General features: G+C 36.0%; 1 protein-coding gene across 1 annotated transcript; it reads left to right on the forward strand.

The window, feature by feature from the left end:
- Positions 1-8,860: 8,860 nt before the first annotated feature.
- Positions 8,861-21,983, forward strand: RP1 (RP1, axonemal microtubule associated). Its single transcript, XM_011359163.2, has 4 exons — positions 8,861-8,966; positions 12,928-13,548; positions 14,310-14,481; positions 16,360-21,983. Exons 2-4 carry the CDS (start codon positions 12,940-12,942, stop codon positions 21,981-21,983), a joined length of 6,405 nt encoding a protein of 2,134 aa, XP_011357465.1. The 5' UTR covers positions 8,861-8,966; positions 12,928-12,939.
- Positions 21,984-22,220: the final 237 nt, after the last annotated feature.

The raw sequence follows: 22,220 nt of genomic DNA on the forward strand, positions 1-22,220 counted from the left end.
AAAAAGCAATAGCGTATTGATATAGACTAAAACATAGTCGAACCTCAAACACATTATGCTGCATAAATTAAGCCAGACACAAAAGACTCCATATCATATGATTCTATTTATATAAGATGTGTGGAATAGACAAATTTATAAAGACAGAAAGTAGATTAGTGGCTACTTTGGGTTATGGGTGGAAATGAGAAATGACTGCAGATGGGGACAAAATGTCTTTCTGGGTTGATGAAAGTGTGTGTGTGTGTGGTTTTATGTCACATGTGTAGCCACCATCACAATCAAGATACAGAAATATTCAGTCACCATAAAGATCCCCCTTGGGCTCTACCTTAAGGGGATACGACCACTCCCAAACACCACCCCTAACCTCTGACAACAACTAATCTGTTCTTCATCTCTATACTTTTGTCATTCCAAGAATTTTATATAAATGAAATCATACAGTATGAGACCATTTACATTTAATGTAATTATTGATATCTTAGGGCTTAAGTCAGCCATATTGTTTTTTATTTTCTGCTCTTTCTGTTTTTTCATTTCTATTTTCTCTATGATACCTTCCTGTGGGATACTTGAACAGTTTTTACAGTTCCATTTGGATTTATTTATACTGTTTCTGAGCATATCTCTTCATGTATGTTAGTGATTGCTCTAACGTATTCGTCACTTTACTGATATAGACAATTTATCATTTTAAGTACAGAAATTTTAGCTCTCCTTAACCTCTCCCATTTATAATGTTTTAATATTCCCTCTACATACATTGAGACCATATAAGAAAATATTAGATATTTTGTTTTAACTGTCAAGCATAATTTAGAAAATTCAAGAGAAGAAAAGTCTATTGTATTTTTTCATATTTTCTGGTCTTTCTGTTGCTTTCTTTTTTCTTAGATTTTCTAAGATTCCTTATTTTATCATTTCCTTTCTGTAAAATAACTTCCCTTATCAATTTTTTAGATTAAGTAGTTGGTGAAAAATTCTCTTATCTTTCTTTCATCTAGGCATGTTTTGGTTACTCTTCATTCCTCAAGAATATTTTCATTGGATATAGAATTCTAGTTGACGGATATTTTATTTTAGCACTTGATAAATTGTTGCAACTACCTTCTGGCCTCTGTGATTTCTGATGAGAAATCTGCTGTCACTTGACTTGTTTTTCTCTTATAGGTATAGAGAAAAGGCCCAATATGGCATCACTCATGCTAACGACCTGTCTTTCCTTTTCCCTGAAAAGATGATGTCCTGGACTAAAACAATTCTTTCTTTTCTTTATCTAAATAATTTCCTTACTTCACCTTCCTTCCTATAAAAATCTTCCATCTTGTACAACTTTTTGGACTGCCCTTTCAGTTGCTAGATGGGGTGCTACCTGATTCATAAGTTGTTTAATAAAGCCAATCAGGTCTTCAGGTTTACTGAATGGAATTTTGTTTTTAACATAAGTTATGTGTCATTTCTCTTTGACTGCCTTTGAAATCTTTTCTTTGTTTTCAGTTTTCTGAAGTTTGATAATAATGTATCTTAGTGTGAATTTCTTTGAGTTTGTCTTTGAGATTCAATCAGCTTCTCTTTTGCAAAATTTGGGAAAATTTCAGCTATTATTCAGCTAAAATTTCAGCTATGAAAATTTCACATATTCTGAGAATATGTGTGTTTTCAGTTCCTGCTTTCTCTTTTCCTTCTGAAACTCTGATGACCCAAATGTTAGCTCTTTTGTTATAGTCCTAGTGGTCATTGAGGTTCTGTTTATTTTTTTAAAAAAATCTATTTTTTCTCTGTTCTTTAGATTGGGTAATTTCTATTGTTCTATTTTCAAGTTCCCTGATTCTTTCTTCCATTTTCTCTGTTATGCTTGAGAACGTCTATTGGATTCCTAAATTTCCATTATTACATATTTTCAGTTCTAAGATTTCCGTTTGATTCTTCTTTATATCTTCTATTGCTTTGCTGTGGCTTTCTATTTTCATTTGTTTCAAATGTGTTTGTAATTGCTTGTTGAAGTATTTTTATAATGACTGCTTTAAAATTGTTGTTAGATAATTCCAATCTCTGTTCCATCTTGGTGCTGGCATTTGCTAATTGCCTTTTCAGTCAAGTTGAGATTTTCCTGGTTCTTGGTATGATGAATGATTTTTTAGACATTGTATCTTGGACATTTTAGGTAGTATGTTATGAGACTCTGGATCCTATTTCAAACTTGTGTTTTAGTAGATCTCCTTTGACACTATGCTGGCAGGGGAAAGGGAGCACCTCTTTTTACTGCCAGATGTGGGAGGGAGTCCAGATTTCCCACTTTGCCTCATTTGACACTCTGGGGAAGGAGGACCTCATTACTTCTGTGTAGAGGTGAGACTGCAGGTATAATTTTGGTCTCACTGACCAAGGGGGCAGGGTGGACTCATTACTGCTGAATAGTGGTGAAAGCTCTAGCTTTCTTTTGGGCCCACTCTGATACCAGCAGGTAGAAGAGCAGTGGCTTCATTGCTGCCAGATGGGGATGAAAGAGCTGGTTCTCTACTAATTTTTCACTAATATCATCCTAGCATGGGGGAAAGAAGAGATGCCACATTGCAGCTGGGAAAGGGTAGAAGTCAAAGCTTTCCAAGGCAGATGGGGATGGGTTTGGGCTTTTTTTTTTTTCCCCTGTGGTGTTTGGTCAGAATAGACAGTAATCATTTCTACCTTGCTAGATTGTCCCTTTCCTGGACCTTTGGCTAGAAAGAGCTGACTTCTGTTGGGGTGTTTTTTATCTGCTCTCATTGATGTCTGTGGGTTTCTGGCTTCTCCAGTACCCAATATGGAATGCATTAGCCAAAAAGACAACCAAGAGAATGCATTTCTGTATCATTCTTTGGGTCCTGAGAGCCCTAGTTCTTCTGTCTCTTTCTCTGTATCTTTCAGAGTATTTGTTTTATCTACAATGTTCAAGGTTTTAGTTGTACTTAGCAAGAGAAATAAGAAGTAATCTACTCCATCTTAATTTGGAATATAAATTCTTATCAACTAATCCTACCGTTTTGCTTTGTCATTTTGCTTTATAATGTAGGAGTATTGACTTGCATGACCTATAAGTAACTTGTATAATGACAAAACAGGCAAGTAATGGGGTTTATTAAAAATATATTATCTTCACAATAAAAAAATTAAGCATAAGTAAGCAAGGTAAATAGAAAGAAAAACAAAAGTATTTTTGACATGTCAATATGTGTAATTTTTTTCTTTTAAAAAGACGTGATACCACCCAAGACTTGTACATAAATGTTTATAGAAATATCGTCCTTAAGAATTAAAAACTGGAAACAAACCAAATGCCTTTCAACTGGTAAATAGATAAATAAAATAAAGCAAAAACAATTTAAAAGTCTATAAAATGGATTATTATTTAGCAATGACGAAATGAAGTACTGATACATGTTACAATATGGATGAAGCTCAAAAACTACTCTAAGTGAAAAAAGCCAGTAACAGAAGACCACATATTGTATGATTTCATTTATATGAAATGTCCAGAACAGGCATCCATGGAGCTAGAAAGAAGATTCCTGGTTATCTAGGGCTGGCGTGGGGGTGGTGGGATGGGTACGAAATTTCTGGGGTGTTCTAAAACTAGAATGTTTTAAATGTTCTAAAATTATATTACGGTGGTGATTGAAAAAGAATATTTTATCGAATCATTTACTTTAAATGAGTTAATATTATGGCAAGTAAACTATACCTTAGTAAAGCTATTTAAAAACATATGTGATTGTGGTGGGATGCTAAATGTTCAGAAGCACATAGAAACATTTTGTGCCTTCTGTTTTCATTCTAGGCAGTTATTTCGCCTAACTAATTAAAGATTAAATGACTTGGGTAAAAGAATAGCATGAGATAGTTTTGCATATACACTGACCATGATTCCAGTTCTATCAAATCTCCAAAGCAGGCAAATCCTATTAAAAATATTTTTAAAATAGGCAGAATCTAGTGAAAATTAGAAAGTCTTAAATATGGTTAGTATCTTAATAACAAATATCATGACTACAACAATCTGTGTATACTCAAATCATCGGTAGGTATCTCTTCCTTCCAAGCACCATTTTGTACTATAACATTCTGGTTAGTAAAGTATATTTAGGCTGAGTTTAACCCCTGTTAGGCCCTAAGCATCCTGAGGACAGAAGCTGGGTCTATCTTGTCAGGATCTAGCACAGAGTAGAGATCAGGCTCTTTTGTTTGGTTTCACAGAACCCTAGATTGCAGACGGGCAGCCTAAGGTGTGAAAAAAGCCCTTTAGTTGGGGCTGGGAACACCCAAGTTAAAAGTTCTGGGTATAGGCAGTAAGCTGTGATTGATATCTGTCAATCAAGGGTATAGACCAAAGAATGGGCTCTTTCCATCAGATCATGGCAGATCAGTTCTGTGTAATGCAAGTCAACTGAATTGCATGCTGTGGCCAGACGATATTGTGTGTGGCTTGGTGTCATTTTATATTTGTGACCCCAAACCCACAGCAGTTCCTCAGTGCAGCCTGCAAGTCCACAACACCTCTTTGTCCATTTACTCTTCCACTCCACTGATTATGCCACATCTTCTCTTTTCTTATCAGATTCACAGCACTTCCCCTCCTCACTTGCACCTTTAGTTGATGGCCTTTCATCTAAGGTTGCTGAGGGCTGAAAAGTGCTCAGAAGGGAAGGTCATCTCCAATTTTCTCTCTACATACCTTCCTTTTATTAGAGATGACTTTTTATGTAATCTCCTCGAAGACCTATACCTCCATCCCCTCAAGGAAACTGCTCAGGGAGCATTTTTTTCCCCTTTTACTTGCAGCATCAAATCTTCCCTTTTGACCAGATCATTCTTGTCAGCATGCACACACACACTGCATTACATATGATATTAAGTAAGAAAATCAAGCAAACCAGAACTAGCACTCGCGCGCGCACACACACACACACACACACACACACACACACACAAATTATCTCCATATTCTGGCTCTAATTCCTTTCCTTCCAGTTTTTGCTTTTTCCTACCCCAGTGAGATTTTTACCCTCACTGTTTCACCAAAATAGATTTTGTCAAGGATGCTGATAAACTCCACACTGCTAAAGCCCATGGCTAATTCTAAGTACTCCTCTGACTTGACATAAAAGTACCATTTGACACAACTCATCACTACCTGCTTTTTGTAACTCTCACTTCACTTGGCTTCCAGGATACCGCTTTGTTGATGCATCTTTTCCTCACATACTCCTTTGTAAGTTCTTCCCCATCTGTGTCTGTTATACTTTGGAATGACTCATGCTCTAATCTTGGACCATTCTCTTCTCTATTTACACTTACTTCTTAGAGTTTTCATCCAGACTTATCTAGGCTTTAAATATTACCAGTATGCCAATGACTCCCAAATGTATACCTTCAGCTATATGCAATTCACAACCAATCCATCAGCAAATGCTGTCAGTACTACAGTGGAAATGTCCAAAATCTGACCATTCACACCTTCTCCATAGCAGCCATCTTGGCCTGAGTCATCTTGACTTCTTGCTTGGATTATTACAATATTCTCCTAATTGCTCTACTTGTATTTCTTTTTAACAATCTAATTTGAATTTATACCAACTTAATTTCAATAGCATAGAAAATATCTGTTTCTATACAGTTGTTTCCCCTTTTCTGTTATTAACATCACAAATTAAGGCTTTATTGTGTGTCCAATGACATTAATAATTGTTTTATCCATTTTTATTTTAAGTCATGTAGAAAATAAAAACTGAAGTTACAAAAATTATAATAATATAAGTTTTTATAAATTGTTCATTTATTTATACCTAAAGGTATTTACCTTTAACCAGAGATCTTTATTTCTTTTTCCTGATTACTTCACTTCTTTGTGTACTGTCTAGTGTCCTGTCATTTCTATTCCAAAAACTTTTAACATTTCTTACAGAGCAGGTCTGGTGGTAACAAATCCCCTGAATTTTTGTTTATCTGGGAATGTCTTAATTTTTCTTTATTTTCAAAAGACAGAAGTCTTGGTTATTTTTTCTTTCATCACTTTGACTATATCGCCATTGTCTTCTGGCTTCCAAGGTTTCTGATGGGAAATTAGCTGGCAATCTTATTGAGGATCCCTCATATGTGAAAAATTCCCTCTCTCTTGTTGCTTTCAAAATTCTCTCTTTGTCTTTGGCTCTGACACTTTAGTCATAATGTGTCTTGAATGTGGATCTCTTTGGGGTTATCTTACATCAAGTTCATTGAGCTTCTTGAATTTATAGATTCATGTATTTAATCTAATTTGCAAAGTTTTCAGCCATTACTTCTTCAAATAATTTTCTCTCTCTCTGCTGAGTCACCCACAGTGACTATATTTGTCTACTTGATGTCCTACGGATCCCTTATACTCTCTTTACTTTTCTTTAATCTTTTTCTGTTTCTCAGATCCAATAATTTTAATTGTTCTAGCTTTAAGCTCTATTTTTTGCCTGCACAAATGTTTTTGAACCACTCTAGTGATTTTTTCATGTCATTTATTTTTTTTTCAGTTCCAGAATTTCTTTTTAGTTCCTTTTAATATGTTTTATCTTTTTACAGATAGTCTCATTTTGTTCATACATAGACTTTCTGTCTTTGTTAATGCTTTTTTTCTGCTCTTTGAGCATCTTTGAGACAGTTGTTTTGAAGCCATTGTCTAGTATTTGAGCTTCCTCAGGGATAGTTTCTGTTGATTTATTTTGTTCTTTGAATGGGCAATATTTTCCTATTTCTTTGTGTGCCTTGTGATTGTTTTTGTTGTTGTTTCTGTTGTTGTTAGAAACTAGATTTTTGGGTCTTACAATGTCATAACACTGGAAATCAAAATTTCTCCTTTCTCCAGGGTTTGTAGGTTTTCCTTTTAAATTGTACAGTGTCTCTTTGCTAAAGATCACACGGGTGAAAACTCAACATCTTTTCAGGTTTTTCTAAGCCCTCTTCTTCCCCAAGGCATGCAAGAGTACTCTCTAAATTCTCCCATATGCATAGTTGCTTTTGAATATCCTACTCTTTTAAAGCCTACTCCTAAAAGGGGGAAAAAAGTGGGAAGAAGGAAGGAAAAAAATCCAAGTGCTGTCTCTTTAAATCCCGTTTGCCACTTCAGCCAGTGGGGATTGCAACAATGGCTGTACCTCAATGATCAGAAGCAGAAATCAGCAATCAGAACACAGAACCCCAATAGAATAATATTATTACCCACTCTGGCTCCCACAAGTTGCTCCAAAAATGCAAGCTATTGTCCCCACAGCTGCTTGTCATAGGGCTGGGGTAAAAGAGATGGGTAACCACTACTGTGCTAATGGATGAAACAGACTAAAATTAACTGCAATTTACCAGCCAAGCCTTCTGGAAGCTGCGAGCATTCAAATAGTATCCAGAAATAGTCGCTTCAGACAGTTTCTGCCAGTGCAATCACTGCCCAAGTATACAGATTTCTAGCACTTTCTACTCCACCATTTTCCCTTTCGTCTACCAGTATTTTTAACTTCAACTTTTAACAGATTATCCAACACATCTTACTTTGAAATGTAAGTCGGTTCATTACTCCTCTTCTCAAAACTCTCCTTTAGTTTCTCATCTCAGTTAATGTCAAAGTCTTCATCATGGAGTACAAAGCTCTATATAATTTGGTGCCCTGCCACACTTGCAAACACTTGCCTCCAAACTTTTAAAATTTGCACTTTGATTTGGAACTGTTAATGATGACATTTATTCCTATTGCTACCCTGTAAACATCAATTTCTTTGTTGATTAAATAGCCTTGTCTTTGTGTAGATACCAATGATTGTAAATGGAGGTTTGTATCAGAGTTAAACACTATTGTTTCTCTTATCTACCCCTCCCTGCCTCCTTTCTTCTTCCCCACCCTCCTTTGTCTTTCCTTCTTTGTCTCTCTCTCTCCCCTCCCTCCTTCCCTCCTTTCCTTCCTTATTTTATTTATTTATTTATTTTTTACTTTTTAGTAGGGGCTTGATAACAAAATCAGCATTCATGAGGTAAATTGTACAATTTTATAATCTTTTCCCTTTTGTGATCTGTTTGGAGACAACTTTTGGGAGCACATGTTTGAACCTGATCTTTCCTTCCTGAAGGACCCCTTACCTTGTTTTTGTGGTTTGAGCTGAGGCAGGAAACATGGTAAGACATCCGATTAGCTAAGGCATCTTCAAACAGATTGGAGTACAGGTTGCCATTAGCGGCAGCAGATGTCATCTGGGGACTGCATGTGTGACAAAGTCCTGAAACATATTCAAATCTCATCTTGATTAAGCAAAATAGTAGAAGAGTGTTGTGTATGCAGAAGCATAAAATTAATTGATTTCATTGTGTTGTGCCTCTCTCATTCCTCTTATGTTATGCTGAGTAGCCAAATTGTTTACAATTGTAGCCATTTTCATTACAACTACACTGATTTGGCAATAGGAGTACTTAAAAACAAAAAGGCTTAGGTCCTTTTCTTTCTTAATGACTAACATGAGCAAATATTGACTCAGAATTACTTATCAAAGAATGATAAAATGTCAAACTATTTCACTTTTGGCAGCATAATAACTTTTTCTCTTTAACATAAATAAATGAGAAGTTAAGGATGTTTGGGAATACTTATGAATTAAAGAAATGTTTTCTCCTGAGAATGACACTCGATAAGCAAGATAATGCAAGAGAAACTCTAGGATTTCAGAACTGTGGAGCATCCTAGGAACTGGTTTGTTTCTGGCTGTGGTTCCCTTTAAGGTGAATCCTGTCTGGTAATTAGCATCACCTTGGATTAAATTAATTGGCTATACTCAATCCCTGGGTGGATACGCTAACCATAAATCCAAAGACATTAGTTTCTTTGCAAGAAGCGAGCAGGTTATATAACCAGTAACTTTTATGCGAATTATCCAAACAACTTCAAGCATTTTTTTTAACAAATAAGGAAGTTTCAACTTCTGGTAAGTACAAAATTATTTGAAATCCTTATTTGGAAAATAATCTACATTTAGCTAGTTGCCCTTAATTTTTCAGTTTAAATCTGGATTACATATTTGTGTTCTATCTTTAACCATTAGAAAAAGAAGAAATATTGCTAATAATTATTATCTTTTACCCAAATATGCCAGAAATCTTCATAATATGCTGATATTGAAGTAGGAGGAAACTTTAGTGTCAAGAAATCAAGAAATTCTAGTGTATTCAAATATGAGTACAGTTTTTTTCTGATTACAAAAGCATTACTTAATGATTAGATAAATCTATGCACTACATTAATGAAAAAGAAAGCTGCTTGTAATTCAACAATGCTGTGATTACCATAGGAGACAACTGGTGTAATGCCTTTCTGAACCTCACCCCCAATCCCACTGTGTAGAATTATGATAATATGAAACAAACTAATTTTTCTTACAACATTAAATTTCTGAATTGCCACAGAACTAACATGAATATAACATTTTTCTTATTTCGTTTTCTATGTCATTCTTCTTTCTGAATTGCCTGAATTCCTACTTCATGGAAGAAATTAAATTTAAAATATAATTAGTGAAATGATGCATGTTAATTTTGTAAGTCTGTCATCTGTTTTGTCAAGTGAGTGATGGAGAGAAGGTACAACTCTCTTGGTAGACTATTTAGTTCTGAGCAGCACAGATAATTGAGACCGATGATGACACAGATAAAGATAACTATGGTTAAACCTAGGGAACCGAAGGATGTTAAAAAATCTGCTTAATCTTAAAAAGCGATGCCAAGTATTCATGATAGTTCCATGGTCTGACTTAAGGTAATGAAGAGAATGCAGAAAAGAAGAGAAGATATTGTTAGCAAGCCCTTGAGTCTTTAGAAGGAGATTTTAAAATAATTTGGGCCGGAGGCAAAAGATTTTAAGAAGGTCCTTTGCTACTTTTAGGGAAGTCGATAGGGAGGAAAGTGATGAGCCCTAGGATTCTGTGGTTTCTCTTGTTACCTCTTTCTACTTCTACTTCTCCTCCTTCTGCCTAACCTGCTGAGAGAATTAGACTGCTTTTGGCTACTCAGTTTGTTTGTTCCTCAGGTAGCCCCTAAGTATATTACTGCCTTATCCCAGTTTCAGAAGAAAGAGAATAAACCTTATTATTTAAAACATGTAAAAAGCATTTTTAAATTTCCATCCAAATTTGATTAATTTTTAAAGCTGATTAAGAAAGGTGCATAATTGAGTCAGGGTAACTAAAAGATGTGGAGGGCTGGTAGCTCTGTTTTATGATAGGGGACACTGTTTCATATGCCTGGTCTTGCTCCTGTGCGCTGGGAGATCCTCCCTAATTCCTGTCTTCTTACTGGAGGACATCTCCACCACACTTTGCCTTCGGCATCTCAGCTTCACATAGGCTTTCCTCTGGATACTGCTATCTCTTCCAACCCTTAGCCCCAATCCCTTAGGCTGGGCTACACATCCCTCCTTGATATTCTCATGGTACCCTGACTCTTCCTCAATTGTGTTATTGAATTACTCTGTGAATGTCCCATGGTCACTGTAAAAGAAACATGATTATATTAAGTCAAAGTCTGAAACACTTCCTCTGGAAGGAATTTGGCTTGCACTCTCTTCCTCGATGACGATATTGTGCACTGTATGCACATTGATCTTTTTACTTAATGATAATACTGAATCTTTGTCATGTATACAATGTATAGTATACAATGTTCACCTTACCATAGACTCTTAAACCTCACCTGCATGTATGCAAAAATCTCAACATTCTCTAAAGCTTCCCCCAGTGATTCTAAGAGTTTCCAGAGATCCTCTTACACACAATGAGGACCATACAAATTTGTATTTTTGTTGTTTTTGCTACTGCCTCCTTATCAGGGTGCTGGCAAACACCCTGCTGCAGCTACTTTCTCTGCAAATACTCCTTCACTGCTGAGCATCTGGCATCTTCCCAGGGCATGGAACTTTCAACTTCTTGCCTTTATGCATTGGCTCAAAACCAGTGCTCAGGGCTGGGCTAGGGACAATGGGGGGGCCACCTTTTCCCTCCAATAATCCTTATCTTTCATGTTCTCCATTCTGGTCCCAGCACAAAATCTTCTTACTCTATTTTAGTCACTTTCACAAACAAACAAACAAACAAACAAACAAACAAACAAAAACCCTTAGCTTATCAGCTCACAAAACTGTGTTCCCAGCATGATCACCAGGTCAACAGCTCTCCAAATAGTGAGATCCAGGCAGAAAACAATTGAAATTAAAAGCCCCACTATGCACTTATGTATAGTTAAACATAATTTTCCAAAGTTAGGTGAAAAATGTATCTCAAACACCATTCATGTAAAATATTTTCAAATATGTAAATAAACTAACCTAAAAAGTAATTGAAGGCAAAGTATTCTGAAGCCTTTTATTTAAATACTGAAGGAATTCAACTCTCTTCTAGTTGGTGAGGACGCAGAGATTAAGCAGAGTCCCCAAGGTCAAACCATGGTTTATCAGCCCGAGGACGAGAAGAGGTTGCAGTTTTGCTGACTCCATTGCAAAGCTGGATTCCCCAGCTTCTGATGCGCATGCCTAGTACAGCTGCTTTTATTGTCTTAAGAACTATAATTACTTTAAACTCTTTGGGGAGGGAGAAGGAGAGACATATCTAATTTCTAGGCTGATCTTTGAATTCATCTTCCTATATATAAGTATAATTTACAAAATTATATTGGAGATATATAAAGAAACTTAGATAACAGCTTGAAAATATTTAGCTTGAAAACATAATTCTGATTTGGGCCAGAATTATAGCTAATTTATAATGAAAAAAATGCTTTTTTTATCTCTGTAATACTGATCACATTTATTTAGTTTGTTCAATTTAGTTTGTCTTCAAGGCTGCAGGGCATTCTTACTGTGTCAAAAGACACTAATAATTATATTGATTTAAAGCAATAGAAAATAACCATGATATGCTACAAATGAAAGACTAGTCCAGAACCACTGAAACCCTTCCTCAAGATGCCTACTTAACAGTGAAACTCTAGCTTTACTGGGAAAGTGGAAGAGGCAAACTTCAGTGATTGGCTGAAATTCCCTACTGAAGTTTTCATTTTAGAACCACTAGTGTGAGCAGTATTCAGATTGCACCATTTTCAGCAGCCCATTCAAAAAATATTTTAGTGGTTTCCCAAAGTAACATTAGATAATTTACCTGCATTTTCTACAATTGTTCAGTAATATTTGTTAATTGTTCAGTAATATTTGTTAATTTTAAAAGTTCATAAAATTTAGCAATGTATTAAAAAACACAAATATTATCTCTAGCTCTGCAATCCAGAGATAACCACCATGAATACTAAATTGTATATTCTTTTGGACTTTTTCCACTTGTATAATAAATATGTACAAGTAAGACCTCAGTTATGTATATGTTCAGTACAGATGCAATCATTGTCGGCCTAACTACATAGTATGTCAGCAAAAAAGTAAAATTACTTTTTCAAATATTTTCCGTTCATAGTTGAATCCATGGATACAGGGGCCAACTGAATACATTGGTAATGGCATAACATATGTATTTTGACAAACTGCTTTTTCACTTAGTAATAAGTCATGGCCATTTTTTATGCCAATAAATATGGACCTATAAAGCCATATTTAATGGTTGCACAGCTATCAATTACATGGATGTGTGTGTGTGTGTGTGTGTGTGTGTGTGTGTGTGTGTATAATTTATTGACCTAGTCACTTATCAGTGTCTTTAGGTTGTTTTTAACCCTTATTTAACTGTTTCATTTATGTCTTTTTATTGTAAGCTCCTTAAAATTATCTTTCCAAATAGGCAGGTATAATGAATGAATAAATGAATGAATGAAATCCTAGCGATAGCTTCGCATCGTGTATTCTTTATGGTGCTGTTATTCTGGAGATAAATAATCTTCTTCACTTTCTAGGTCTCTGCCAAAATGAGCGAAACTCCTTCCACTAGTTTTTCCATGATTCATCGTTCTTCTGAAGATCATGTTCCTTCCCTTCGCAATATGAGAGTCACTCATCCCGTTGTGGCCAAAAGGATCAGCTTCTACAAGAGCGGAGACCCGCAATTTGGAGGGGTCAAGGTGGTGGTTAACCCTCGTTCCTTTAAGACATTTGATGCTCTGCTGGATAATTTGTCAAGGAAGGTTCCTCTACCTTTTGGGGTGAGGAATATCAGCACCCCTCGGGGAAGACACAGCATCACGCGCTTGGAGGAGCTGGAGGACGGTGAGTCGTACCTGTGCTCCCACGGCAGGAAGGTACAGCCGGTGGACCTGGACAAGGCCCGTCAGCGCCCGAGGCCCTGGCACAGCAGCCGGGCCATTAGTGCACACGCGCACCGCATCCCCGTGGCCGCTGCTCCTGGCATGCTGCGCGCCACGCGGAGGCTTGTGGTTTTCAGGAATGGCGACCCAAAGGCAAAGAGCATGGTCCTTCTGAGCAGGAGAGTCACCCAGAGTTTTGAGGCCTTTCTGCAGCACCTGACAGAGGTCATGCAGTTCCGCGTGACCAAGCTGTATGCCACAGACGGGAGGAAGGTGAGCATTCTGGAAGCTCCTCATGTCTGAGCTGGAGTCCTGCAGGACAGTGCTCCTGGCGTAGGAAGGCTTTGCGCACACAAGCCTGCTTGTGCTTTTGTGTTACTACCCTCCTGGGAAGTTGCTGGTTCATCTGGGTAGATGGTTCCTTTGTTCTTGAGTCAGAATCTGAGGAGACATCCACCACGAGGACCTCTTTTTTCTCCCATGCTCTGTTCCCTGAGCACTAAGTTATATAATGTGTTGACATAGATTCTGATCTCGACAATATTTCTTTAAAAGGAGGGCCAGAAGTGATATTCTGTTAGGTAAAGGAAACATTTTCCTGGGATCCCTGCTGCAGGGGAGAGTTTCCCTTGCAGCTGCCAGTACAAGAGCTCACTTTCCTGGTCCTGGTGTCTCCACCAGAACCTTTGTTATCTGGCAGAGGGAAGACGTTTGGCTACAGCTGGATACTTTGGTGGGAAAGGCAGAACCAGTAGTGCATACCTTTTAAATATTTCTTTAGTTTGACAGAAGACCCGTCTGTCTCTTTCCAGCTAGTAGCTTGGCTCAATAAGAGTGTTAGTTTAACCTGACCCCCATGCTTTGGTATTTTGTTATTTTGCATACATCATTCAAGCCTAACAAAAGCTTAGTGATTATTTCTTTCTAGCCCAGGAGGTTGTTGAATTGATTCAATCAATTATAAAATTACCATATGTAAAGAAGAAAACTTCATGTTGCTTATATAAGGACCATAACTCTTTGTTTTCTTCTAGGTTCCCAGTCTCCAAGCTGTGATTCTGAGCTCTGGAGCTGTGGTGGCAGCAGGAAGGGAGCCATTTAAACCAGGAAATTATGACATCCAAAAGTACTCGCTTCCTACTAGATTACCAGGGATCTCTCGTCGCGTGTACCCCAAGGGAAATACTAGGACAGAAAGCAGAAAGAGTAAGTCACTTAAATATATAGCCTTTATAGTTAGCACCGAGATTTTTTTTTTTACTTCAACAACAAAAAAATCCATGCTTAAATGTTAAATGACAAATTGCCTTCATAGAAGAGAAATGAGGGGATCGAAAATATTTCAAACTGAAATTGGTTATATTTATAGTTGGAAAGAATCATAAGGATTATCTCATAATTCTTTTTAGGTTTTTCCAAATCAGTCAAGAGATACATATGTTTGAATTGATGAGGTATAGTTTCTCCCCTCCTCCCCCATATAATACCTAGATAAAAAATCAAAATGCCAGCATTTATTGATTTGGAGAGTAGTTCTATCGAATATGTAAGTAACATCTCTGGTAGTTGTAGTTTTCTCTAAATAGTATTTTGCAGTATTATAGCTGAAATCAGTAGGTGAGTGATTGTATTTTTAAAAATCTCTACATACGTGCTCTGCTTACTGAAGTTATTCCAGTAAAAACCCTAGGCCCTTAAATCCACTTTTTATTTATTTAAAGAAAAGGTTCATGTAGCCAATTCATGCTGGTAAACAATAGGTTGATAATTTCTTAGAAAATGCTGTACAGTGCGGCATTATCTTTTGGATGGGGAGGAGGAAGGCATAGGCTATAAATTCCCTGTGCAGGCATGGCTAATCTCATTATTCATTGTGCTCAGTACTTTAGCTTTGTGCTAAAGTATCAATTGCCATGTATACTTAAATTTCAATTTTTATTTTATTTAGACATGGAATAATACACCTTTTAAGTAGTATTACTCATTACTAAAGTGGGTGAAATTCATCTATTATTTGTTGTCATTTAGTTATGTTACGGATATACTCATTAGATAATTATAATGCTTCTGTTTCGTAGGCATTAGCTGCTGAATATCTGTTATGCATATGTTAGTATTATTTTAGCTTGGTCATTGTACTAAAATTATTTCATTAGTTTGTGTTTGATATAGGTTGCAAAGTATGGTTTTTGATGGTTTCAGGGAATCTAAGGGCTTCCTTAAGTTTTACTTTTAAAAATTATGAGTGAGGCATTCTCATTTACAGTTTTGGTAAAAGTACAGAGAAATAAGAGAAAATATTTGAAAAGTTAAAGGTATTTAATTGATGGCAAGCATATGAAAAGCTATGCAAATCACTAATAGGAATTTGAATGTAAGAAGCATGAGTGTCAAGGTTCTCTCTAACGACAAACATTATAATAACTAGATGGCTGGACCTTAAGTCTAGCTCAGTTCTCTTTTGTGCCCTACCTATATTAAATCACATGTATTGATTATACAAAGTGAATGATAAATTAATAATTATTATTTGATTAATATAGCCTTTGAATTATTAAAATGTTTTAGCTTTCCTAATACTATAGATGTCTCTCTAGAATATGCACAGATGGGAAAATAAATACCACTGTAAATTATTACTTGCTTTGTATAGGTGAGCAGCACTTGGTTAGACTCCAATTTCAGTGCTGGCAAACAAAATAAAACAACAGAATTAAACACCACAAAAATATTTTTGCTAGAATTGTTAGCAATTTGTTTTATACTTATTAAAATTGCCTTATTAAACTCAATTAAAATTCTGTGACTTCTTATTGAAGGAGAATTATAAATTCTTTTTTAAAGAATAGTTTGTAGAAATGTACCAGATATTACAGTGAACTCAGATAATTGCTGAATACATAGAAGTGAGAAACATATTAATAACATCTTACTATGAAATCAAAAACTACTGTATTTTTCATACTAATTATTTACTTTTTTCTTTTCTTTCTTTGCTGCCTTTTCTATCGGATATATGTCTATAATGGCTCTTCCACGTTATAATTTGATGCGGGGCATCTTTCACTATTAAAATCTTGAAAGTGAGCACACATGTGCCTTCAAGCCCAAGGTCTCAGATTTATTCTGCTTCTTCTGACAAAATGCATACTAATGATTGTTCCTCAGACCATTCTTTTGCTCCTGAAAATTACTTGGCCTTAGAAAAAAAGGATTCTCAGAATTTATTGATATATCCTTCAGAAGATGATATTGAGAAATCAATTATTTTTAATCAAGATGGTACCATGACAGTTGAGATGAAAGTTCGATTCAAGATAAAAGAAGAGGAAACCATAAAATGGACAACTAGTGTCAGTAGAGCTGCTCTTTCTAATAATGATGAAAAGAGTGAGATAAGCAGTTTTCCAGGAAGAACAGATGATCTGTCATCTGGTTTAAAGATTGCAGCATGTTCATTGTCTACAGATGTCTCACCTCTGAAGAAAGAAAATAATCAAGAGGACAGTTTGGCAGAGGAGATAAGCATTCAAATGACAGAACAAGAGGCTGAAACTTGTAGTTCTCCTGGTTGGGAGAATGCTACTGTAGACACAGATATCATCCAGGGAACTCAGGATCAAGCAAAGCATCATTTTTATAGGCCCCCTACACCTGGACCAAGGAGAGTGAGACAAAAGAAATCTGTGATAGGGAGTGTGACTTTAGTATCTGAAACTAAAGTTCAAGAGAAAACGATTGGACAGTTTTCCTATAGTGAAGAAAGGGAAGATGGGAAGAACAAATCTGAGTATCACATGTTCACACATTGTTGCAGTAAAATGTCATCAGTATCTAATAAACCAGTACTTGTTCAGATAGATAACAATAAGCAGATAGAGTCAGCTTTAGAAAGAAAAAAAGAAAGCAGACAACTCAAGTCAAGTGCAGTAAGTGCTGGTGTTATAGAAATTACAAGTCAGAAGATGTTAGAAATGTCCCATAATAATGGCTTGCCACAGACTACATCAGAAAACTTAACTATGGAAGAAGATACAGTTGATAGTACAACATTGGACAACAAAACTAGAATCAAGAACTTAAGAACTTACGGTAACACCAATGATAGGTTCTGTCCTATTTTAGCAGATGCATCTCATTACTTAAGCAACAGCTCTGGAACTAACAAAACAATTTCTGAGATTCCAACTTCAGTAGGATCCTCTACTATTACCACAAGAATTGATGGACTAATTAATGAATTTGCTCAATGTGGTTTAACAAAACTTCCGGAAAATGAAAAGCAGATTTCGTCATCTGTAGCCGGCAAAAAGAAGATGAAATCTCGGCAGCAAGTGATAAATTATAGACATCAGGATGGGGGAATTGCAACTAAAGGAATGCCCAGTAAGAGTAAGAGAATAAATACAAGAGGTAGAATTGCACGGGAAACCATATTGCATGATTCGCACAGTCCTGTTAAAGGAGAATTACTTTGTGAGGAAGACTCAAGTGATATGGTAATTGAAACAAATTGTTTTTCTAAAAGTAATCTCAATCCTATGAATTCCAAGAATTTTCATAGGAATACATTAAATTCTATTCCGAATCCTAAGGTTCAAGGACTTTTAGCTAAAAGAAAACCCAGACCACTAAACAAAGTAAGCTTAAGAGGCACTACAAAAAGAGAAAATGGCCAAGGAGCTAAAGTATTTCCCCATAATGAATTCAGATATTGCAAAAATACTTTTGAAAATCAAAATTTATTTCATATGTTTAACTTTCTTGAGCAAAATCCCAATGCTTTTTGTGGACCACAGGCTCAAGCAGAAATAACATCTTGGTATTTGAGAGGAATGGCAAAGAAAAGTTTAGTTAATAATTCACACATAACTTTAAAAAGCCAGAAAAAACAAAAAGGAGATAGATTGAAATCAGGTACTATCGTAGGTAAACACCGTGATACAACCAGGGCAAATTCTTTAGCTTTTTTGAAAAAAACTGTTTTTCCTGAGGATGTTACTCATCATTCAGTTCAAAATTATGTACAGCGATGGTTGGAGAACATAAATCCACATCCAACTTTACATTCTAGAAGATCAGCTCCAATATGCAAAAAGGAAACAAGTGTGGTAAATGGTTTTCTGGGAAATAATTCCCATACAAGTTCTGAAAAAGGAAATAATTTTGTCATGGAAAGTAATAAGCACGTAACTAAAAATGCCAATTTGACAGGAGATAGGGTAGGTAAAAAGGTAGGTAAATCTTTTGACAAAAATAGCAGTGAAGAACTTAACAAAGATCTTTATGAGAACCAAGTTGAGTCTTTGAATGATGCTTACTTGCTTTCCCCACATGAATGTCGTACTTTGTCACAGTCGGCTATTGATAATCATAATACTAAAAGTCAGGTGTCTGTTGAAAAATCAGGACCAGAGATAAGCCTTGTTTACCAAGAAATAAACCTAGCTACAAAAGGGCAAAGTATAGAGGCTGCCATTCAAGTAGATCCAATGGAAGAGGCCACTCAAAAAGACCTATTACCAGTTCTGTTGCTTCGCCAACTGCAAGCTTTAGTTCCCAGTATTCACAAGACTCAGAATGGTGTTCAAATGCCAGGTTCACTTGTAGATGTTTCTTTCCCTTCCCCAATAAATAATTCATCTACTAGTGTCCTTCTAGCTTGGCTCCTGGTGCTAAATCTAAGGGGAAGTGTGAATAGCTTCTGTCAAGGTGATTATCACAAGACTACCAACAGGACTTCAGAAATACTTGCATTGTTGGAAGTTCTAAAGCACATTGCCATCACAGAGGAAGCTGATGACTTGAAGGCTGCTGTTGCCAATTTAGTGGAGTCAACTACCAATCCCTTTGGACTCACTGAGAAAGAACAAGACATGGTTCCAATAGGTCTTTCTGCAAATTGTTCCACACTCAACATTCAGAGTGTTCCTAAGTGCATTGAAAATGAAAAAACACAGGAAATCTCTTTAAATGGAAGCAACTTTGCCAATGAAGACTGTGATCCTGAGGTCTTTGTTTCAAAGGTGACTTGCTCTCCATGTGAGATGTGCACTGTGAGTAAGATTTATCCTCCAAAAGAGTCTTGTAACCTTAGTGACATTTTTTCCTCTAGTGATGGCTATACCATGGATCAGACCTCTATGAATAAGGCTTGTTTTCCAGGAGAGGGCTGTTCACTTACTGAGGCTGTGTCTTCCCATAAGGCTTGTGCTCATGAGGAAAACCATACCTATGAGACAGCTTGCCCAACTGATGAGGCTTATGTTCCCATCAAAGTCTCCAATACCAGTGATTTTTTAAATTCCAAAGAAAACACATATACTGATAATTTGGAATTCACTGATGAGTTAGAAATTGCTGAAGTTCAGAAAGACCTAAATATTTTGGTAGACCCTGGGTATAAAGATGGCTTTAATATACTGGGGTCACACCAAAATAGCAATTTAAGTCACTGTGGCTTTTTCTTAAATGAACCAGAATTTGATAAGGAACGTAGTTCTCTAGATGGGTTTAAAAATTGTTCATTAAAGAAATTTCAGGATAAAAATACATATACATCCTTTGATAAGGAGGAATCAAAGACTTCTGAAGAACCAGGATCAACCAACAGTGTGACATCAAGTGAAAGAAACATTTCAGAATTGGAATCTTTTGAAGAATTAGAAAAGCAGGACATTAATTTCTTTCATAGAGATGTAAATGCAGGAGAGCAAGCCACTGAAGAATTGATCCAGAAAGAATTAGAGGCTAGTCAAAATTTGGCATTAATAGAACACTCTAGCAGGAACATTACAGAAGAAAGAAAGAATAGTGTAATTTGTGAGACAACCAATGGGAGGCTGACAGCACCACCATCTTTAGTGTTTTGCTATGATTCTAAGAAAAATATTGAAAAGGAGCTCAACGATGTAGAAACTAAAATGAGAGTAAAAATGATGGTGAAAAGCATGGAAATTGGAAGTTGTTCAGAATCCCCTCTTGATTTTAAAAACTGCTTCAAAAGACCAGTGACTTCTGGTTGGTCAGACTATAGACAAGACAGTAAGAATGATCAGCCATGTAAAATATCCAGCGATGACCCCAATGATGGTAGGGAGGAGTTTACTCAAGAGAAAGAATACATTAAAGGACTTGTTAAAAGGACAATAGAAAAACTTTATGGTAAAGTGGAGATTGTTAAACCATCTTTTTTTCCTGGGTCTACACACAGATCTCAGGTTTCTCCTTACAATTCTATGGACTTTCAATGTGCTAGAAAAATAAGTCTGTACGATTCTGAAAGTCAGTCATTTGTCTCTTCTGGAGGAGTATCTAGTGGTTCATCTGTTTTGCAGAAATTTCAAGAGGAAAGACAAGATAAATGTGACTTTAATGACGTAAGGGCCAATTATCATGGGGGAAATGTAGAACATAATACAAAACAAAATGATCATAACAGAATCCTCAGAGATATAGAAGAAGGAGTGCTGATTGATAAAGGCAAGTGGCTCCTGAAAGAAAATCATTTGCTAAGAGTATCAACTCCTGAAAATTCTGGCATATGTGGGAATGGAGACACCACATCAGTGGATACTCTACTTGATAATAATAGCAATGAGGTACCATATTCACATTTTGGAAATTTGGCTCCAGGCCCAAACATGGCCGAACTATCCTCTTCAGAATTGGAAGAACTGACTCAACCCCTTGAATTGAAATGCAATTTCAATTGTAGTGATTCTCATTGTATTGATTCTGAGCCTTTTCATGAGGATTTGTTAGATGTTCAAAATAAAACTTGTGCCAAGGAGGGAATATCAAATCACCATGCAGAGAAGGGTAATCATAGATCAGAAAGAGTATGTACTTCTGTTACTCATGGCTTTACAACTGCTGCCAACAAAGTCCATCCTGTCTCTGATGATACTATTAAAAACCAGCCATTGCCTGGAAATAATAATATTCATGGTGCACTTCAGGAAGGTGACTCTTTGGATAAACTCTATGCTATTTGTGGTCAACATTGTCCAATATTAGCAGTTACTATACAACCTATAAATGAGGAAGACCGAGGATTTGCATATTGTAAAGATTCTGATATTGAAAATTCCTTGGGCCTCCATTTATGGAAGAAAATACACCCATGTTTACTGCAGTCAAACAAAAACATGTTCGGAGATGAGAACAATAAAGCAAGCAGTAAAAAGGCATATATTGATAATGCAATTGATGATATATTTGATCGACTTTATTTCAACACATTTGACTTGAGTAAAAGAAGAAAATTAAAAAGAATTAAATTCTTGGAGGAAAAAAATAATTTGAAGAAATTTCAATTTTATTTAAAGAAAAGGTTTTGCGTGAATTTCTTGCACCCATCATTAGTTCTGGGCGATGTGAACTCAAATACACAAGACCCCAGCAATCAGACAAATGAAATCTTTGAAGTAGTTGATGAGAATAACAACTTATTAAACAACAGATTCCAGAGCTCCAGGATAAATCTCAACCAACCAATAAGTGAAAATATTAACTATTATTTCTCTTTTGAAATGCTTGGTCAAGCCTACCTATTTGGCCAAGTTGAGACATCCTTAAATATTAGCAATAGAAGTGATTTAAAAATATTTTATATTTTTGAAGATGAGAATCTTTTCATTTGGGAAGAGAGAAATCAATTAAATTTAACTTATTTTGAGAGCAGAGATGAGCAGGAAGATTTATAATTTCAATATCAGCACAGCTTTTCTTCACGCGTTTTTTTTTCTCATCATAATAACGTGGAGCACACTAGATAGATATGGACTATATAACCTATAATAATTTCCCATTTTTTAAAAATGAGCTTACCCTAGAAAGCTTGCCGTTTAATAATTTGATTTGACTTTCGTCATTTCTCTGTTCTTCATTTTTCCAATTACAAAATTCGTTTCTATTCTATTATCTTAGAATTTTCTTTTCCT

The sequence above is a fragment of the Pteropus vampyrus genome, unplaced genomic scaffold (genome assembly GCF_000151845.1).
Source record: "Pteropus vampyrus isolate Shadow unplaced genomic scaffold, Pvam_2.0 Scaffold45, whole genome shotgun sequence".
Taxonomy (NCBI): Eukaryota; Metazoa; Chordata; class Mammalia; order Chiroptera; family Pteropodidae; genus Pteropus; species Pteropus vampyrus.

What these genes read in the sequence shown, in the direction of transcription:
- RP1 (XM_011359163.2), top strand. Translation starts at nt 12,940, where the DNA reads ATGAGCGAAACTCCTTCCACTAGTTTTTCCATGATTCATCGTTCTTCT. An exon ending in ATGCCACAGACGGGAGGAAG is followed by an intron (nt 13,549 to 14,309) that starts GTGAGCATTCTG and finishes GTTTTCTTCTAG; the next exon opens with GTTCCCAGTCTCCAAGCTGT. An exon ending in TAGGACAGAAAGCAGAAAGA is followed by an intron (nt 14,482 to 16,359) that starts GTAAGTCACTTA and finishes AAATCTTGAAAG; the next exon opens with TGAGCACACATGTGCCTTCA.